Source organism: Chroicocephalus ridibundus, chromosome 3 (assembly GCF_963924245.1).
Source record: "Chroicocephalus ridibundus chromosome 3, bChrRid1.1, whole genome shotgun sequence".
Taxonomy (NCBI): domain Eukaryota; kingdom Metazoa; phylum Chordata; class Aves; order Charadriiformes; family Laridae; genus Chroicocephalus; species Chroicocephalus ridibundus.
The window spans coordinates 37,657,534-37,678,142 of NC_086286.1; the positions used below are offsets into that span (position 1 = coordinate 37,657,534).

The following is a 20,609-nucleotide window of genomic DNA, read 5'->3' on the forward strand; positions in this document are numbered from 1 at the left end:
CTTAAGATTATCATCTGTGAACATAGGGCATACCTCTAACAGGCTCTGATGATTACTAGTTATTCTGCTACTGTTAGCATGCCAATCATTTTCTATGAAACAGATGTTTGATTGCTTTTGAGAGGCACCCATCTTCTGAACTTTTTATACAGGTATGCTTACATCAGATCGACCTAAGGGCTGAACAGTATTCAAGCACAAACATTTAAACCAATCACATGTAGTTGACTGTAATGTCCCTAGAAAGGAACCATCAAAAAGAATAACAGCATCTGTTTCAGAAAGCAAAGGAAGACGACTTTTGATATCAAGCTGAACAGAGTAAAAGCACAGAAACAACAGACTTTGTGAAAAAGGTCAAATCCCAACATTTTGTCATTTATTTAGAAACTTAAAGGCAATTTAAATAAGAAGTTTCAAATTACTTCAGTTTAGCTTTATATAGTGAAGTCTTAATTTTCCCAGCTTAATCATACAATTTCCTGAGGCCTGATGCTTGCCATTCAGAAATGTTAGAATCAGAGAGAACATAAAGTTTTAGGTATGCCAGCTGAGCTCTGTACAATGTTCTGTCCGCAATGTTAGTGTTTTGGGAGCCAAGTTAGGACTTTTTGCATTATTTTTAAGCATTTAATCTTCCATGGACAATAGCATTTTTAAATAAAACAGGGCTTTATTAATACTTTAGGTATTATATTTTGGAGTATTTTACCCTGTTTTAAATTTATTTGCACTAATAATTTGCTAAGGAGCAAAAGTACTAAGAGACTTCTTTTGAATCAAACTGAAACAAGAAAGAATGGCAAGCTATAATTGCTACATTGACCTGTTGATGAAAGTAGGTTTTTTTTGAACTGCTATCCAAACTTGATGTAGCCACAAGTAACTGAACCTCCACCGTGTAGAAGGCAGCACCCCATTATGTCAGTCTGAGGGGAGGCAGCAAGGGAATTCTCTATACCAGGCATATACATTTTCTGCCTCCCCAACTGACCCAACTGCTGAAATTCAACAGCACTCATCTGTGAATAACAGGGAAAACGATGGAAGAGCTTGGCTTCCAGAAATGCAGTACAGCCAACATCTCCCACAAAGTTTAATTCATCACTCATACAAAGACCCAGCTGGGAATAGATGTTGTCAGCCAAGCATAAAGAGGGACCATGTGGCATTTTGATCTCCAGCCAAATTCTGTTCAACTGGAATGCAATAAAGAGAAGTTGCTGCTGTTAGAAGTCCCTCAGCTCTAGAGAGTCCTGCTACCAACCAGACTGCTGCTAAACTGCAAAGCAGGTAGAGACAAAAACCCACTCAAGAAGAGGTTCCTCATATATTCTTGTTTTTAATGTACAAGCACAACAGAGTATTAAGGTAGCCTCCACATGGATGCTTGCAGAAGAGGTAGAGGACAATGACAAACAAAAGAGAGGACTTCTTTGGCATCTAGAACGCATGGCTTAGGATTCATACAGTAATGGTTAGCAGTATCCCAAAGCTTCTTAAAAAGGACACAGTATATGTATGCTGCATTAGAGGGCATTCTCCCTTGCCCCTATATGTCAAATAATGTCATGAAGTATATGTCTTTTAAAAAACTTGCTTCCTATTAAATTTTCTAATTTTTACATGTAACGAAGACATCTTCTCTTTTGGGGAAGACAGTGAGAAAATAGCTTATCTTTCAGAAAAAGATACTTGTGTTTAATTGTGATCACTTTGTCTGAAGTGCTTCTTAAGAGGGAAAACCTTAGACCTACGGAAAAAGAAATGGAAGCTACACTGGTTCAATGAGATACGAAGAAAAGAATAAGAGCACCAACTAATGAGTAGCTGGCAGTCATAATCATTAGTCACATGTTTCTTACCTGAAGAGATGCAAGTTTGTGTCTTGAATTCACAAGGATTATCCTGGCTATAAGCAGCAAAATAGGATGAGAAGTCAAGGTATAAACTGATTCACCATCTAGAACCAGCACCTTCAGTATAGCTGCATGCAGCATTTTTGGCTGAAAGAACAAAAAAAAAAAAAAAGACAACTTTCAGGAAACTTAAGTAAGTTTATAAACAAATCATGTAATACAGAATTAGGAAAAATTACTATTCATGTATTTACAGAAAAAAATCTGCACAAAACATTAAAAAAAAAATAAAATCAACGTCTCCTGGAGTCCCAACATTTTACCAAGTCATGGTGAATTCTGCCTTTTTTCTTGCTGTCCTGATACACCATATCAACGTAATCTGAAAGACTGATTTCCTCCCACCTGAAATGCATGTGTCCTATCAACACTATCCCCAAATACGTTCCAGTAATAGAATCCTTCCCATGATCTAAAGGGAAAAGTTTCTGGTAAATCCATGGCTTTCAATTTGTAATCACAGAAATAAAATAATTTGTTAATTAAGTTAATCCTAGAGCACTCAAATACACTAGATATTCCTCCGGTAATGTCAATACGTGTTTTCTTCTTTCCCCAGAGGGAGCTTCCTGTCGGAGTGGCATCAGGCCAGCAATATTAGAGCCATTCTTCCCTTTGTCCAATAAATAAAAACCTCTCCCTGCTTTAGATGCTGTCCTGTATGATGTTCCCTACCGTAATTCTTTTCCTTAACGGGCTTGAGGTAGCTATCCACGGAATCTAGCTCTCAGTGGTGACTGTCATCTGACAGTCACCTATTCTTCTCTCCCTTTTAATGCAATGAAAGCATTCAAGCAGTTTATCTTTAGGCTCAGGGAGGTGCCAGATCATCAGTTTATTCCTGGTTCTCATATGGCAGGTTTCCTTTGCAAACTAAAAAAAGTAGGGCTTTTGTTTTCAGTTGGTATGAAAGGGGTGAGAAAAGGGAATGGAAGTGAAAGAGGAGAAGGCTAAATGACAGCTTGCATTGAAGTCACTTGCCTGAGAAAGATTCTTATTCAGTTTACACAACCAGGATAGAAGTTATTTGAATCACTTTTCAGCTTTTCAAACTAAACGAGTAATTTAATTCCTAAGTTATTTGAAACTCTTTTCCATACCTTTACCAACAGGTTACATTGAAGACAAAAGCTGTTAAGCCACATTATTCCCCTAGTTCACTTTTGAATAAAGGAGGAAACTTCAGGGGTTTTTTTTATTTGCTTAGGTTTGTTACGTTATTTATCTTGCATTAACATTGAAAATACTTTTACTTTGTAGACAATGACTTGGGACTTTATTTACTCAAAGTGGAATTCTTGCATGACATCACTGCAGTCATTTCAATCTCACTGTGGAAAACAAAGTCTACAATAGTGTGGCAAACCACTTGAGAATAAAGGAAAGAAACTGCCAAGTGGAAGTAAACCCGATCCCTCCTGCCTCTAGTGATTCAGAAAGGAACAGCCTTACCGACATCTCTATTTGGAGAGGGAAAGTCATCATTCAGTACTTCTAAAGATTCTTTTTTAAAATCCACAAACACATATGATAGGACACAATATAATTATCAGTTTAATGCAAACTTTTCCCCCCCATCTGCACCTTTTTGATTCTTTCCATAATCAAAGTAGATCGCACTTAAAATACTCAGTGGGAAAGCAAAGACCTATAAGCTTTGTTATAGAACCATTTTCAAAAACAGCCTTGCTATGCTACAGTAATCTACACTTGTTCAAGCACTGTAGCAGACAATTAATCTCAAATTCACATTTCAAGTCCTTTCACTGGAGAGCTCAGTCCAGCTAATGTAACATTATAAGGAATGTGATGAGGGAGGGAAAAGGGAGAGATGGTATGTCACAGACTTGACAATAAGCCAACAAGTCTCAGAGCCAAAGAATGGCTATCTTCTGGTTTAATAAATCCATGTTCTTTTCCATGAAGCAAATCCCATACAGGAAAGCAGACATCCTTTTCTTTTAGCTGAGAAAGCCTAAACCAACATTCATTCTTCTAGCTTCTGCTTTAAGACCACATTATCAATGCAGATTCTAACAACAGAATTTACTGCCCTAAGATAGTCTTTAAGAACAGAGAACAGCTACACGTAAGAGGAAGACATTTAAGCTTTCACAGCTTCAAGGGCTGAAAAGTTAGGAACCAAGTCCACAAAAATCCCTAAAGCATTGGCTAAGAGAAAAAAGAAATTTTGATCTTGTGTTTAAACACTGAAATATTTAAAGTGTCGAACCTCTCTCATATAGCTCAAGAATTTCACATCTCAAAATGGCCACAACCCAAGACTTGCTAACACAACATACTTGACCAAGTAAACCTGGGTTAGATTGTTGAGTCTTTCTATTCTTCACCATCAAAACATGTAACTATTTTATTCACGAAAAAATCTTCCTAAAGCACAAAAACATATACTAGATAATTACTTTATAAATATATGCTGAGAAATCCCTGAGGTAATCATCCGGTTTCTGTTGGACATGCAGGTGGTTCTGTTCGACCACCTCTGGACTAAATACAGACAAATGAAGCTCAATTCACACTAAATACATAATTTTTAATCTTTGAAACACAGCTGGTTATGTATTCAACTTCCAAACAGTAACTTAATGGCTACTGTTAAGTAACTGCTACTAAAGCCCTAAATCAACTGCAAGCTGGGCAGTATTCTTGACTATTTCAGTTTTGACAGCATTTCAAAATTATTTCCCAGTACAACTGTTACCGCCTGGGTAATGATGATATTAACCAGAAAAAAGCTTCTGCCATTCACGTTCAATAGCTCTGAGAATAAAGAGTATGAGAATTTTAGTTTAGGAGCTTCACGTTCTTTTCTTACTAATGATAGTGACTAGAGGCAAAGCGAGCATTTGGCATGCTTTTACTTTTGTATCAGGAACTGCTCTGAACTGGCCTTCCTAACATTTCCTCAGCTCTTTCTCAGTCTTTGGGATCCTTCCCCTAAATCTTAAAAAGGTAAGTGCAGACATACAGAGAGATAGAGAGAGCCAGACTAAAGGCTTGGCAAGACTTGATTAAAAAAATGGGAGGGAGTGGAACAAACAAACTATCAAACAAGGAGTCTGTCTGTATGTGGCTACTAAGCCTTATATACTGGGGCTTCTCAGATTTTAAACGATACAAAGGTTACTGAACAACAATATGTCATTTGGCAAAGCTAAGGCGATATATCTTCCAGAATAACAGAGGATGTACTGAGGCTACCAGCCAATGATTTGGTCCTTCGGAACAGAATTTATTCTTTACTCTAGGCTTTAGGGTACAGAAATATTGGTTTTGTTTGTAACTGCTTCTCTCTTCAACTTTCTGCAAAGGAGTTAAGACTACAGTAGAGGCTCTCTCCAGTTTCCCAATCCAAACCAGCAGCAGGTAACCCATACAGAGCCGAGTTGCAGACTGAAGATAAAAAAGGTGAGCTAGCGTAAGCAAGTCTTCCCTGAGTGCGCTACATGTAGAAGTACTTAGTTGTGAATGCTCTTGTTCATATTCCCTATGAGGGTGACTATATTCCAGTTTTAAGGGATTATTTTCCAAGTAGCTGCATTAAGAACCTCCCTTCTTTTCTATATTCATGGTAAAACTGTAGGCTACTTTAGCAGATTATCCCTGCCTACAAGACTCTGCCTCCACATTTAGCGTTTATCATCCATCCTTATATTCCCCACAACAGGGAGAAATTTGCAAAATCTTCAAAGCCTATATCTTGCTGGTCACTGGTATTCAAACACCACACCAGTCAGCCCAAAACTCTCTCTTCTTTCTGGCTAATTCATGCTAGTGGAAGCCAAGCATCTGGGTCTGGGATTTCCCAACAAATTGAATTAACAAGGCTAAGGAATCATATTGGATTTGAGATAGTAGTACTACATAGTACATTGGTGCTTTTCATATGAATTACAAACATGACTATTGATATGAACAGAAGCGTGGTAATATTTCAGTCTCTTTCAGCAAAAGGATCAAATAATGCATAAAATAAGCAGTAAGACAAGTGTAAGGAAAAAGAACTATTCAAATGCATTCCAAAACTCATTATTTGATATCAACCTGGAAGTTACAAAAAGGCCAGCAGGAGCTCTTGGTATATGTATTTGGAGGATTCCTACCAGTTATTTACATGCATTATCAATTAACACATTGGGATCTTCTCCCAGATGGAGCTTCTCACTGTTACCAAACATATCCTACTTATGAATATGAAATCAGAAAACAAACAATTAAAGCGGCTTGTTCTCGCAACATTCTTACAGTCATTGGTGGTCTTAAGTAGTCCTACTACAGTTTTGTCCAGACCATCTACTGAAAATACTAAACTCAATTGTATGATCTAATATGCAGAAACTCTGAAACTCAAGGCAGAACAAATATTTCTCCAGCTTCAACAGTTCCATACCTTTTGTTCCCTTACATCCAAAGGGACAGAGACAGCTCTTTAAGACACAAGGAGCCCATTACTATATCCCACTTCTTATAAGTACTTAGATCATTAAAAATGTTTTAGTTTAATCCCAGTAAATTCAAAGCCAGAACTGCTAATCCATTTTAACTGAAATCCAGTACTCTTTAAATCTTCCTTTAGCACAATACACTAATTAAAAAACTCAAGGTACTATCAGCCAAACTATTAACTGGTGTGGTAAAGTCTCAAAGTTATTTTAGAAAACTGAAAGACACACAATAACTAAAACACAGGCTGGTTTTCTGTTTAGAAATTACTGAACTACTTTTATGTGTGGACTCAAAAAGAGAAAAGCACAAGCCAGTTCTGCAGGACATAAAAAGAAATCCTAATAGAGTACATGAATGTAACTGTAATTTACAGAGAAGGCTGGAATCAATTTAGGGGATGGGAAATAGCGTACACATACTCATGAATATTGTTCATGGAAAACATCCAAGAGGCCCCTACCAGCAACTCATCTAAAAGAGGCTATTTTATTTGTTCTTCACTGAAATTAATTATAGTCTCATGCAGTCTTAATGCACTCGTAAGAAATTAACGATGCATTCAGAAGTTATCTGGGAGTAGAAATGAAACTATGCCACTGACCCAGAGGTGAAAATTTCAAAGGATAGAAATGGCAGCAGTTATATAGCCTGAAAACATAAAGTTAAAACTAATCCAATAAAGCGTTCTGAAAATAAGAATAACAGTTTTGAAAATATTTCTGAAATAAATGACACATTGCAAGTCTGAAAGTTAGTGATATTACTTAGAACAGACTAAAAGAAACATGAAGACAATTTTTTAACCTTGACATGGGAAAAGATCATTTTAGTCTGAAAAACTGAAAAATATAAGGTCTATTTAAAAAGGGATTGTATCAGTCTTGATGACAGAATATGGAAGATTACAACTATGGAGACAGTTAGAGGTATATTTTTAACCCACTTTTCCTGAATATCTATGTATGCAAGAGAGGAAAGCTGGATTAATGGAAGCACAAAAACGTCAGTTTATCGAGATGTTCATTTTTACAGAGTGTTTATATACCAAGAATCCTTGGAAAGAAAAGTACAAAAAGATAATTCAAAACATGCAAAAGCTTTTGAATTAAGATGTTTATTACAGAAGAGAACTGGATATTACATTTTAGCACATAAATGTTTAGTGCTCTTGGAAAGAAGCCCACTAACGTTTCAGAAGAAGATAATATAGACAGCAGTAACATAAATAAAGGTAAACTTCTGCCTGAATGCATAAATAGCTAAACCTTACAGCAATATTGAAGTCTGATGCAGTACTTACTAGAAATCAAGTAGGCTCAAGTCTGTTTTCCTTTATAATCTCTTGCCAGTTTAGTTTCTGGAATACCACCTCTGTGTAAGCAAATATCTTTCAATGCGTTACATTCACAGCCACAGCAGAAATGTAACAGAAACTAAACAGGAGACATGTATTCCCTTATTCAACAGGCAATTAGTATCTCATTCTTCCATTAAGACAGACAATAAATGGGACATGGTTAACAGAAATTATGAACACTGTGTTTTACAGGTTTGTGAACTCTGTCAATGACAGCAGTTCTGTGACTATCATCTTGGGCTGCAGCCTCTGTGTTAGACTGCAGCCTGTGCATATATACTACCATCGAATACTGGAGTTCTTCAGTAAACAGAACCCACAGATTATAAGACTATTTTAGTACTATAATCTTAAAGATTATAAACAAATAAGGAGAATGGAAGAAATTAGTTTGTATTTCTTTTTTTTTTTTGATATATATATAAAGGCAACTTGAACTCATTTTCCCCTCAGAAGTAGCATACTTTAACATTTCTGCAAACTCAGCATTAGCAGAGTCTAGTGATACCTTCTTCCCTGACACGCCGCAGTAATCGGTATGTTACCATAGCTTTAATTCCAAGGGAAAAATTAATGCTGAAGAAGCTGTGCTGAACCTCAGGTGCAGGAGAGTCACGAGATGGAACATGGTACTACCATGAGAAACAATATATGCAGGTCACTAAAAGGAAGTTATGGTGTTGATTGGTTATTTACATTATTTACTTTGTCTATTTACTGTTATCTTTTAAAATTGACACTCCTCAGTTTCATCTCCCACATTTCCCTCCGCTTCCAAAAGCTCTGAGTTAGCATTTTTGTACTAATGCTACTACAATTCACTTGGCATCATCCATGAGCCTAACAGGATACTGAACATCCAAATCTTCTGTTCTCTTAGTATCTGCCAGATATTCAGCTATTTGCAAAATATGCAGCTTCCACCTTATCCTAAGGAGGGAAAATTTCTAAGCCACTTATAAATATATTTCTTTGATCCAGCTAAGAACACACCCCGAAATAAATAAACAAAAAGTTTATTGACTGCAAGTGCCCTTCGAGTAAACGCTCCCATATAATAAACGTATTTTCTCCCAAAACCAACTTCTCCAGCAGGAAATCTCTTAAGTAGAGAAACAGACTAAATACTTTTAGGACACTGCGTATAAAACTGATATAGCTGAAGATGCTTGCAATAGCAGCCAGCAAGATTGACAATCAAGGCAATTCATTCTAGCACTGTGCCTCACAGATATGCCTTCTCTGACACATCTATGTGTTATGGCTATTTGTGAAAAAAAGTGACAATAAAAGGGCAGCTTATTAAAATCCAAGTATACCTCATAGAATTTCTGTAACAATGCAGGTGGCAAAAACTCCTGAAGCTTTAAGTGAACAGGAGGCCCAGTCCAATTGCTTTGAACGAAGAGCTGCAAACTGCCCACGCCAAGTAGAAACATCAGCCTCTGCCTACAATATAGATAAGAAAAGCAATTAGCAACATATCACATTTTCGATTAAGGCTACAAAATCTGATTAATTCTTGTACTAATTCAAACCCTCAGCCTTAAAAAAAAAAAAAAAAGAAAAAAGAAAAAAGCCCACTCATTTGTTAGGAAAATACAATGAATGTAGTATTCAAGAATATACATGGAGAACCAAAAGGCTTGGAAATATGTTTGTTGGTTGCACTTAATGACAAACATTTTGGAAGCAGAGTTAGTTCATATGTTTCAAAATTTAAAGCTTTATCTAACTATCAGAGATCAGAAGGAGACTAGCATAGGATGCAGATTATCCCATATTTGCCTATTGCACAGTTGTTGTATTTTCTTATGATACATAGAATCATAGAATCTTCATGGTTGGAAAGGACCTTTGAGATCATCGAGTCCAACCAAACAACCTACAATCTCTGCCACTAGAGCATGCCCTGAAGTGCCACATCTAGACGTTTCTTAAACACCTCTAGGGATGGTGACTCAACCACCTCCCTGGGCAGGCTGGTCCAGTGCCTGACCACTCTTTCAGTAAAGTAATTCTTCCTAATATCTAATCTAAACCTCCCCTGCCGCAACTTCAGACCATTTCCTCTGGTCCTCAGCATTTTCAGAGAAAATATATTGCGTGTTTTGGAACATATTGCATATGTTCCTAAACAGCATGTTTATTTTTGTTTTGACATAGCTATTTATTTTCACTCCCTCTGATAATAATTACATGACCATCAAAAAAGTTCAAACCTATCATCTCTGAGTTGGTTCAGATACTTTGGCAGCAAATGTTATCTCCTTCAATCACGCTTTTAATTTGAATCGTAATAATTTATTTAAAGATGGAATTATGAGATTTTATTTCATTCCTGAAATGGTAAAATTTTCCTTATTTACAAGACTAAGCTCATCTAACATTATTATGATATTATTTCTTTTACACCTACAGTAACAAATAATCTATGTCGTCTGCAGAAGGCAGGGCACAATCCCTCAAAATTTAATGGTCAATTTAACAAATATAGACTTTTAGGAGATTTACACAAACTTCTGGTTTGTTTTATGATTCCTTAATGACTTAGAACCTTACTGTATAATTAGTCATGTTCCAACAAGGGCCCTGTCACATATATAACATGCTTTCTTCATAGAAAGACTTAACATTTTAATCGTGCTGGTTTGGTATAAAAATTGGTATGCTAAGGAGCACAACTGAACTGGAAAAATCTAGTCTTTTTTTTTTTTTTTTCCCTTTTTTTTTTCCCCCCATGAAACCGGGACTTAAAGATGCAAGAGTCCTCCAAATGGAAACAAAAGGATAAAGTGTTATACAACCCCTAAAAAAACCAAAGTCAAATAGAAAAGCCACACACAAACAAGCGGCTGGTGGGCAAGAATGTGAGAAAAGATGCAGAATGAGAAAACAGGGGTGAGGAATGTTTGATTTAAAAAAAAAAAAAAAAAACAACAAAAAAACCCAAAAACAAACACCAAAAAACCCCAAACCAAAAACAAAATCCCCAAACAACTGAACAGAGCCTTCAGCAGAGCTATGGAACAAGCACTGGTATACAAAGTTCTTGTCAAACAAGACAAGATAACATTTACTAGCTGTCATTATTCAGACAGTAACTATTCATCAGCAAATATTATTTGAATACATATCTGAGATTACCATTAAACTTCCAAGTAACTCAAGAACATAATGCACTAACAATTACTGTACACTAAATTATTACCATTACACACAAAACAAACACATCGACATACATGTTCTAATTATTCTCCCATGATAAATTATGCTTCAAAGCTTCTGAAAGCAAAGATATCATACATACAGAACAACCAGCCATCTCTGCCCTGTGATTTGACAGATGCACTTCAGTCTTTCGAAGACTTGTTTTCATTACTCTATCATTTACCCTGTTATTTCTACAAATAATTTTTATTCATTTATTTTAACATTACTGACATCTATTCACCTGGCTATGTTTTCTGTACAAGATAACTGTTAACCATTGAAGTGAGTAACAACAGCAGGAAAAACAATATATAAAAAAAAAATCTCTTATTCAATATTTATTGTAAGGAATGCTTTGAAGCTTCATTTTTAAGCCATAAAGGTTAAAGGTGCCAGAGTGAAAAAATATATGGGGCAGAGGAAGGCAGTTAAAATGATAGAAAAAGTTGCAGCAAATTTTAAAATACTGTTAAATATTTTCCTTACAGAACTATAGATTTGAAAGTGGAAAAAGTTACAGGCTATGTCCGAAGAAATTACAATCTAGATGCAAATTTTGAGCTGTTTTGCCCTCAAGCTACTCAACTTGAGCTTCAGAAAAAGAACTTCTTACGAGTTCTTTTAACACTATTATAAAACTGTACTATGTGCTGTGTTTATATTGTGCTAAAAGAATAAGATTAATATTATCCAACTTTCTGTTTCCGATTGAATTCGACTCCCATTGAGTTTTTTTTAATCTCCAGAACTACAACTTTCAGTTAAGGAAAAAAAGCACGTGTATTTGAACTTTAATTTTAAATAATAAAATTTGAACTCATCTACTAAAAGTCACAAGAAAACCAGTGTCTTACTGAATTTTCTGAGCTACAACTTAGAGGTTTGCTGCACTTCCTTTGAATCACTCAGCAGAAAAAGAAAATGACACTTTACCCATAAAAAAATTAGAGAAAAACATTTTCACCACAAGCTACGGATGGTCAGTGTACAAAAGTTGTATTAATATTCCTCTCATAAGGCAGTCACAGGGCATAGGGCGTTCAGGTAGGAAAAATAACTACGTAACACTTTTTAACCCAGAAAGTCACTGGAGGCAAACCAACATGGTACAGACTTAAGTACTATAAGCAGTGCCTACCTAAAATAGGAAATGATCTGTCTTTCCGTAGAAGTTTTTCTATCAAGAGAAAATCACGACTTACTTCCTTCAGCACTAATATAATTCAAAGCTTTTTATATTACTACTAATGGAGCTTGAAAAATTCGTTTGACTGCTACAAACAAAAAATGTTTCTGGAGGACACTGATATGTTTTGAAGACTACCCACTGTCATTTTTAATAAAACTCCCGGCTGTAGTTTTGGGCAGAAAACCCTCTGTCTGCTTCTGAAAGGCTAAATACCGCAGATCTGCCTCCGCATCTTCTGGCAAGGGGGCTTCTAATGCTGCCTAGAGTTGCAGAGGGAACAAAAAAAAAAAAAAACAACAAAAACCACCTCAACAACCAAAGAGCTGGAGAATGAGCACCTGACAAACAAATTGCTTTGCTGGCTGCAGTAGAGTCCTGTAAATGGCATATAGACGAATAAAATCCCACAGGGGGGGCAGGCAAAGATGACACATCACCATGACAGGATATGTATAAACTATTACTGAGTGCATGATATAGATTATGATTATTTTTTAAAAAAGCTGAATGGTTCATAAAGGCAGAAGCACACATTTCAAGCAACGATTAAGATCACGACTGGGTCTGTTTCAAGCCCTGACCAATCTTTCTTTCCTTGCTGCATTATTCAGAATAAACTGTTGCACAATGACAGAATATAGCAATATTGAAAAATTTCTCTGGACTATGTTACCATCTAGACTCCAGCTAATATTTAACTGCAACAGCAGAAAGTAAAAAAAAAAAAAAAAAAGAAAAAGAAAAAAAAAGAAAAAACATGCAGAGACAAAATGCACAGGAACAACCCCTGAACATCCTGAACATTCCAACGCCAGCAACAGAAGCGCATCATATTAGGTATCACACTAGAAGATAAGCTTTAGACGCACTATGATCACTAACAAATCTCAGATCGATATTTTAGAGGTGCCAACTATTTGTTTCTCTCCAGTATTTTAGCAAAAACTCTTGTTTTTAAATCTGTCATACCAAAACACAGGCATTTGTACTCAGCCACACCTATTGGCACTATATTACCTTCCTCTTACTTTCTTTTTACTGTTACCTTCTCTTATCTTTTGCTCTTCTTTCAGCAAAACTTTTTCCCACCCTCACCTTTTAAAATAAACAAATATATATACACATACACACACATACAGTTTTCTGCCTCTACTATCCCTAGTGTGATAGATTTCAGTCTGTTCATTATTTACATAGCAAACTGTAAACACTGAAGTCAGACTCATTAACAGCCAGAATTAGCATCTGCAGTACCATTAGGGAGAATCTATCAGAGAAAGTCTTGTGAAGAAGTTAATTGATCGATGAACAGCATCCATGAGTAATACCTTACTCATTTTACATTAAGAGCAGAACAACCTTACTATGAAGGTTGTTCTTGGACTTCAGGCATCAGACTTGGAAATACAGGCATTGCTTGGACAGTAACATTACATGGTAACTTCAAGTAGTCACATAAATGTAATGCGATGCTTCAGAGAGAAAACTTAATAAATTTTTTGACGGTGCAAGGCAACATGAATTTACATTTGTTTTCTTCTTTATACCAGCAGCTTCAGAGGTAATCATTGTAAATAAAGCTAGTGTTTTCAACAAACCCTTGTTTCACAATACTATCCAATGAAAGAAACAAGGGAGCACGGGGAACAACTGACAAATCTGTTTTCCGATTTTCTGTCAGAACAAGGATTTTGGAGGCCCTATGACATGTATTATAAAATTTTAAAAATGCCTTTTGTAAAAATCAAACACGGCCTCTATTAATCTTCCATCTAATAAATAATAATTCCACCTTTCCACGTTATCAGCCTCTGCAGAACAATCCAGGTATGCCAGAATCTGCTTCTCCAAGTAACTGTCAATGTTCTCCTCCGTCACAGAAGATGCACTGAAAACGTTCTGGATGGCTGAATTTGAAAATATTGCCTCATATTTCCCATCAAAAATCAACTGCAATAATGATCCACTTTCTGAAAAAAACAAACAAACAACAAACCAAGCACAAATCAGTGTCAACTTTGAAACAACTTTGTCTTACAAGACCTATTCAATCAAAACATACCACTCCTCTTTCAAGGAACGAATCTTCATTTACATTGCAGGGAAAGTGCAGTTGCATTGAAACTAAAAAATAGCAGTAGCAGGCGTCACTTTATTAAGAACAAATTTTACAGAACTTGTATTAACGTTACAGTGAAATACAAACTGACAGATGAATGTAAGACAAAAACATGCACCGAAATTTCAGGGGAAACACACGGATGGCCTTTCAAACATGTACACTACAGTTATTGAAGACTATTTCAATTATCACAAGAAGGTTTTCTTCCTCCAAAACATTTTATATGAGTGTGTTACAGTTAAATCCTACAGATAAGACAATAACTTCACGAACTAGAGAATCCTTTTAGGGGAAACACAACAAATAAAAATGATTCAGTATTTGCAGAGTTCAGTGAAAAACGTCTCGTAGAACTGCAGAAACTACTTAGTTCTTCCTTTAAATGTTTAGAATATTCACAAAGAACAGGCAACGTGATTTTATCTTTATAAAATAATTATTTTCCTGTGATAAGTTTACTATCCCAATGAGAAGTCTGCATGTGGAATCAGACTCTTACGAGTAACTACTGAGTCAGATTTAGATCCATTAATGTTTCACCACTGAAGCCTTTCAAGAGAAACAGAAGTCATGAAGTGCTGTACATTTAATTCCTAAGAAGCTTCAAACACAAAGTTCTTGACCCAGGCTACAGCTCTGTTCACAGAAGGTATCTTCCCTTTTTTTTTTCAGATATGCTACACTGCAATCAATCCAGCAGCTGTTAGAACAACTTCACCATATTAAAACCTTCAATCCTTGAGCAAAATCAGTATCTGCCTACGCTGCAGCTGTGGCTACACCTCATGTAAGATATACTAACTGGTTTTAAACTAGCTGATGCAGATGCTGGTAATAGTGCATCTGAGGAAATGCAGAGGTCTGCATAGGATAGCTGCCCTATTATTAATCTGTGATTACAGTTGGGGACTGCAGCTCTCGTGCACTCAGTGTTACCATAGCTACACTAATATTAGTGCCCGAACTATCCAATTTAACACTAGCAGAGGTACAGATCCACACAAGCAGCAGCTGTGCAAGGGAGTGAACCAAATACCAACGCCAAGCTCACCCAGCTAAAACACGTATTCTAAATTTCAGATATCTGGGAAGACCGAGCGTGGAGCCAGCTTCAACAGCAGCAATGGGTGACTTGGTAGGAATAGGTGATAGAAAGACATTCATTCTAATCTTTCTGGACCAAGCTGTTGATCACAATTTACTTTTGTTCTTTACAACAATGATCAGCTGAATGATGCAAGAGATCATTTGTGCTAAATGACTTAAAAAAAAGAAACAACTTTAAGCTGTACCTGGAAGGGCCTATGCAAATGAATAGTAATTGTTCTGCAGCCCTGCTGACATCATACTCGCACTGAGAACAGAAATAACAAGACACTTTCTTCGATTTATGCTTTGGGGAGACTTTCTTTCACCAAATGACAACTTCCTTATATCAGATTATAGTTGTCCAGACAGGCAATGCTGTAGTTTGTAGAATAACTGTTGGCTGTGAAGACACTAACGAAGAATATTGAGGTTTTCTCTTTCCAGTAACACTGTAACATAACTGTAAGCACACAAAATCTGCTTTTGGTTCTGTGTTTAGCTTCTTATAAGACACCATACAAATTCAAGGTCACAGTCTTTATATTTAGTTTCAGGATCATCAATAGGGAGGGCTCATGTAAATGACTACTAAGAATCATCAAAAACCCCACCATTTTCTCTCTCTAACGCAAGACACATTTCTTCAAGAACAGCCTTCCCCGCATCCAATAGCGGCACACTACTTCAAAAAAAAAAAAAAACCTAAAAAAAAATAAATCGCACACCACAAATAGCATACGTGACTCTCAGTGAAAGGATAAGACAGTTCTGAGAGATGTCACCCACATCACCTAGCATTCCTGGACAGTACAACGATTAAGGTTAAATAAGAAGTAACATAAGGAAATGGAGCCGAGTAGCTCTGTACAGTTCTTTTCCAAAATTCAGTAAGTGCTTGGGTGGGGGTAAATGAGTTTTTCGATATGCTGCAACCTCTAAATGTTTTAAACAGCATGGCACGTGAATGAACACAACTGTATTTCTAGCCTGTCTGAAATATGGAAGTGCCTTTTTGTGACAAATGTTACGTTTTAAAAGCTGCTGTGTTCCCCTTGCAGGAAAGCTGGGTCAGTAACAACCTCACCAAGTCCCCTGAAGAGACTACTCTCCATCGTTCCCCCAAGCAACCATGACTAAATAACTCATAAAATATAAGACAGGTAGCTCACGCCAGCCTTTTTCTCCTCATGTTTTGCTAGAAGAACCAAATTCAGACAGACAGGCGGCCTTGCACTCCTGGGCCAGGAGGGGGTCGAAGGACGCGCCGTGACTAAAAGCCTCCAGAGCGCCGGCACCACAGGGGCGGCGGGGGGGGGGGGTCTGACGGGACCTGCCAGGGACCGCTGCAGCCGCCGCCTCTGCACGGAACCCGGTCGGACCGGCGGGTAGCGGCCGAGAAACTCTGAGGAGAGCCCTCGACCCGGCGGCCGCACCTCTCGCCTCAGCCCCGCCGGTACTGCCGCTCCCGCCCCTCCAAACTGATGAGCCCAACGGGCCTCCCCCGCCCCGCGGCGCCGGCAGGAGCCCCCCGGAGCCCGGCAAAGGGCAGACAGGGCGGGAGGAGGGGGGACAGAGAGAGCCGCCAGCCGCGGCCCCGGCTCGGCCTGGCGCTGGCAGAGACGTTGGCGTTCCGGATACCCACAGGAACGGCCAGGCACCTTCCTCCCTCTCCCCGCCGAGCCGGGACCTCCCCTCACCTGCCGCCGCGACTTCGCCCTGCTTCCACTCCAGGGACTCCGCCGCACTGAGGAAGCCCCTCAGCAGGGAGCGCTCCAGGGCCAGCATGGTCCCTCCGCCCCGCTCCCCGACACCGCCGCCTCGCTCGCCCGCGGCTCTCGCCACCCCTGGGCTGACAGTCGCTGCCGGCCTCCCCTCAACCCATGTGCAGGAACCGGCCGCAGGGAGCCGCCATGACACCGTCGCCGGGCACGCCGGGAGGATGCGGCGCCGCGCAGGCGTAGCAGCGGCCCGGTCGCGCGCGCGCAGGCACCCACCCACCCACCCCGCGCTTCTGTCAGGGAGGTGGAGAGCTTCCCCCTCCCGAAACGAGAGCGTGTGGGGTCAGCGTGGGCAGAGGCGGGCACATGTGTGCATAGCGTGTGCCTGTGTGTGTCCGTGTGGAGAATCCTCTGTGAGATCCTCAGGGAGAGCGGCCGGTGCTGCTTGAGGCGCCCCAGCCCTCCGGGCGGGGCGGGGCGGGGCGGGCCGGGCCTGGTAGCGGGGGCGGCGCCGGGAGCACCTGGGCCGGCTGGCGTGAGGGGAGCGTCAGTGCGTCTGTCCGTACGAGCTCGGTTTCCCTGCTAACCCGGCGGCGCCTCCGTCGTGTTTTCTCTCGGGCGACGCCGGCGCAGGATCAGAGTTTAGAACGCGTAAACCCAAATATTCAGGTGCCTAGGTGAGAAAAATGATAGTGTTTCAGATCTAAAGCAGATTACGAGAGAAAACATGAAGTAACCAGTAAGGATTCCTTTTAAATAGATACGGTCTAGGTACCTGCCTGCCTGCAGGTGGTTTGGACACAAACAGGTCGTTGAATTGTCTTAATAAGATACAAAAGGGGGCGAGGACAGTAGTTTGGCCTGTCCTTGTATTCATTTCAGACCCTGTCCAAGCACCCATAGGGACCTAATTCTGTCCCATCGTTTCTGAGCCCTTCGCTTTTGTCATGGAAGTGTTCAAGGCCAGGCTGGATGGGGCTTTGAGCAGCCTGGTCTAGTGGGAGGTGTCCCTGCACATGGCAGGGGCTTGGAACTAGGTGATCTTTAAGGTCCCTTCCAACCCGAACCACTCTATGATGATTCTATGTGTATGTACATCAGAAGGGGGGGGGGGGGGGGGGGGAGAAATGCCATGCCTTACCACTCCTTCAAAATTGGATGAAACAGTTGAAACAATAAAAATGTTCTCTCAGAGCTGCTGCTGAAACTTGAAGGTAATCAAGTCAGAAACCAGAAGGCCGTCACTGCAGGGGACAAACTCTTGATATGAAAAGATGAATGTTCTCAAGCTGACTGTACTGTCAAGGTTGTAATTCGTTTTGCTATTGGGTGCAGTGTGTAGTATCACGAAATAGAGTATTTGTCAACCTTAGTTTGTTATTCTTCAAAAATTAAAAGTCTTCGTTATGCTTTCATCTCTAACATAATTGTAAAAACTTTAGGAAGGCTTAATGCAGCTTTTTATTTAGATGGCTGTAATAGGTTGTTGCCTGTTTGGGCTTTAATATATAGGCCGCTAATTTCATATTTAATTTTAATCAGATTTACAAGACCAAAATGCAGTTAAATGTATTTTCTGACCCGAAACAATCAATTATATTTACATCAGTTTTGACAAGAAAGTTGATAGAAATTTATATAGTTAATAGATAGATATCAACTCACTGTCGGTTCCAGAAACTGCAAACCAAAAATGAATGCTCATCCTGGAAGTAATATGTTACAGAAATTCTTAAAAAATAGTAAATAATTCAGTTTCTATGCACTGTGTTAGAAAAATCATTAAATTCCTGACGTTTATTTTATTAAATTCACTGTTAAAAAGTAAAATGCCCGACATCAAAACAATTTTACTTGCTTACTCTGTGTGTGTGTAGCAATAGAATTGTGATTCCATATGAAAAATGTAATAGTAAGGAATTAGGCTAATTCTCTGTGTTTAAATATAACTTTCACAGTAACAAATTGCTTTACCTTCGAAGTAATAGATCTTATTAAATGAACAAAGATTTTCCATAATTAAATGGATAAATTCTTAAGTGAGGTCTAACTAAAATGTAAAATAACACTCCTTTTCACCGTCACACCGCACTCTCCCCCTCCCCCTTTTTGTCAGAATATCTGACAAAATGCAACTAAGAATTTAGTAAACAAATTAAAAATCTGCACGGTCTGTTGATAACATTAAAATAAAGATTCCTGTTGTGAGATTTTCTTGGTTTTATTTTCAGGGAAAACTGGTAAAGTAAAATTTTCTGGGGATAAATAGTTGGCAAATGTAATTACGTAACACAAATTAGGAATATTTTACTGTCTTTGTCACCGCTGCCAGTTCCCCAGATGTGTGGTTTTTTTCCCCCGCTACAATTCAGTTCTGGAGGCACCTGGAAACTAAAGCAGGTGTGTGGGCAGGAGTAACACCAGCAGGAATTAGTGCACTCCTGACTGACAGCGGACCGATTGTTACTGCTGATGTAAAAGATGGTTTTGATTGTTTTTAAGTTGCCATTTGCCACAGACTTCCTGAAGTCTGCTGCTTAATACTTCCCTAAGTGACTTGAAGAATATATTTCTCAAAGAATAGTCAACAGGTTTTGTTTGCATTTAAGGACTGCTTCTGCCAGTTGGCTCAAAGGGAAGGAAGCTTTTTACAGTACTGTGTAGTGCTGATTCAAGATTTTAGCATAGTGCTGCTTACTATTTCTAAGCAGGAAGTAGATAATCAAACCTTCTGAGTTTTCAGAGAATAACCTTTAACTTTTTTCCAAGAGCGCAAGAAAGTTATCCATGTGAAGTGTTGTGCTGCTGTGTTATCTGAACTAGCACATTTAATGTCATCTTGCAAGATACCTGTGCTGCTGTTTTGATGCAGTATTTGTCTTCTGTTGCAGGTTTTTTTTTCCTAAAGCCTCTTGAAACAGATGATCTCGTTGTGGACTACCAAAAAATGCTACCTGTAAAAATAAAAAGATTTGGTAAGTTTAAAGTAATTATTATTAGCACAGACACTTATTATGACATTTTTAACAATGAGCTGCTGTTTGTAAAAGCTGCTGCTACAGGAATTTTAAAGTCATCCTCAATTCCATGTGCCTAGGCCAGACCTACTGGTGTTTTAACTGTGATTATTCTCTCTCCATCCACTTCCCTCCACTATAATCTAGTTATTTATTTTGCTAGAACCTTCTTCTTTGCAACTTCTAACATTTGCAGTCAGTTTTGCCTACCTCAAACTTTGGAGGACCAACAGCACCCTCAGCGATGCTCCATGTTATTCAAAGTCACATTTGAAAAATACTGTAAAATATTAATTTCTCATAAATATTGCACAAGTGATTATCTAGATTAGATTTACTAGAACAATTGAATCTCTGTCATTTCCAGACAATTCCAGAATTTGAGTCCTCCTGCCTTAACACTTGGTTATCATCTTCTATAACCTTGACACAGTGGCTGATCTGTCCTTCCACAAAGTCATTAGAATTGTTACTCACTGCATTGTTCGCAAGGACTTTTCAGGTGTATGTTAGTATTA

At 38.6% G+C, this 20,609-nt stretch overlaps 1 protein-coding gene across 1 annotated transcript in view; it reads right to left on the bottom strand.

Moving 5' to 3' along the window:
- TTC27 (tetratricopeptide repeat domain 27) overlaps positions 1-17,297 on the bottom strand; it is a 132,017-nt gene extending 114,720 nt beyond the window's left edge. Inside the window, exons 1-4 of the mRNA XM_063328806.1 lie at positions 17,054-17,297; positions 13,938-14,115; positions 9,063-9,192; positions 1,866-2,006 (exon numbers count right to left, since the gene is read on the bottom strand). Coding sequence (XP_063184876.1) covers positions 1,866-2,006; positions 9,063-9,192; positions 13,938-14,115; positions 17,054-17,141 — 537 coding nt within the window. The 5' untranslated portion in view covers positions 17,142-17,297. The remainder of the gene's footprint in view (positions 1-1,865; positions 2,007-9,062; positions 9,193-13,937; positions 14,116-17,053) is intronic.
- Between the last annotated feature and the right edge of the window lie 3,312 nt (positions 17,298-20,609).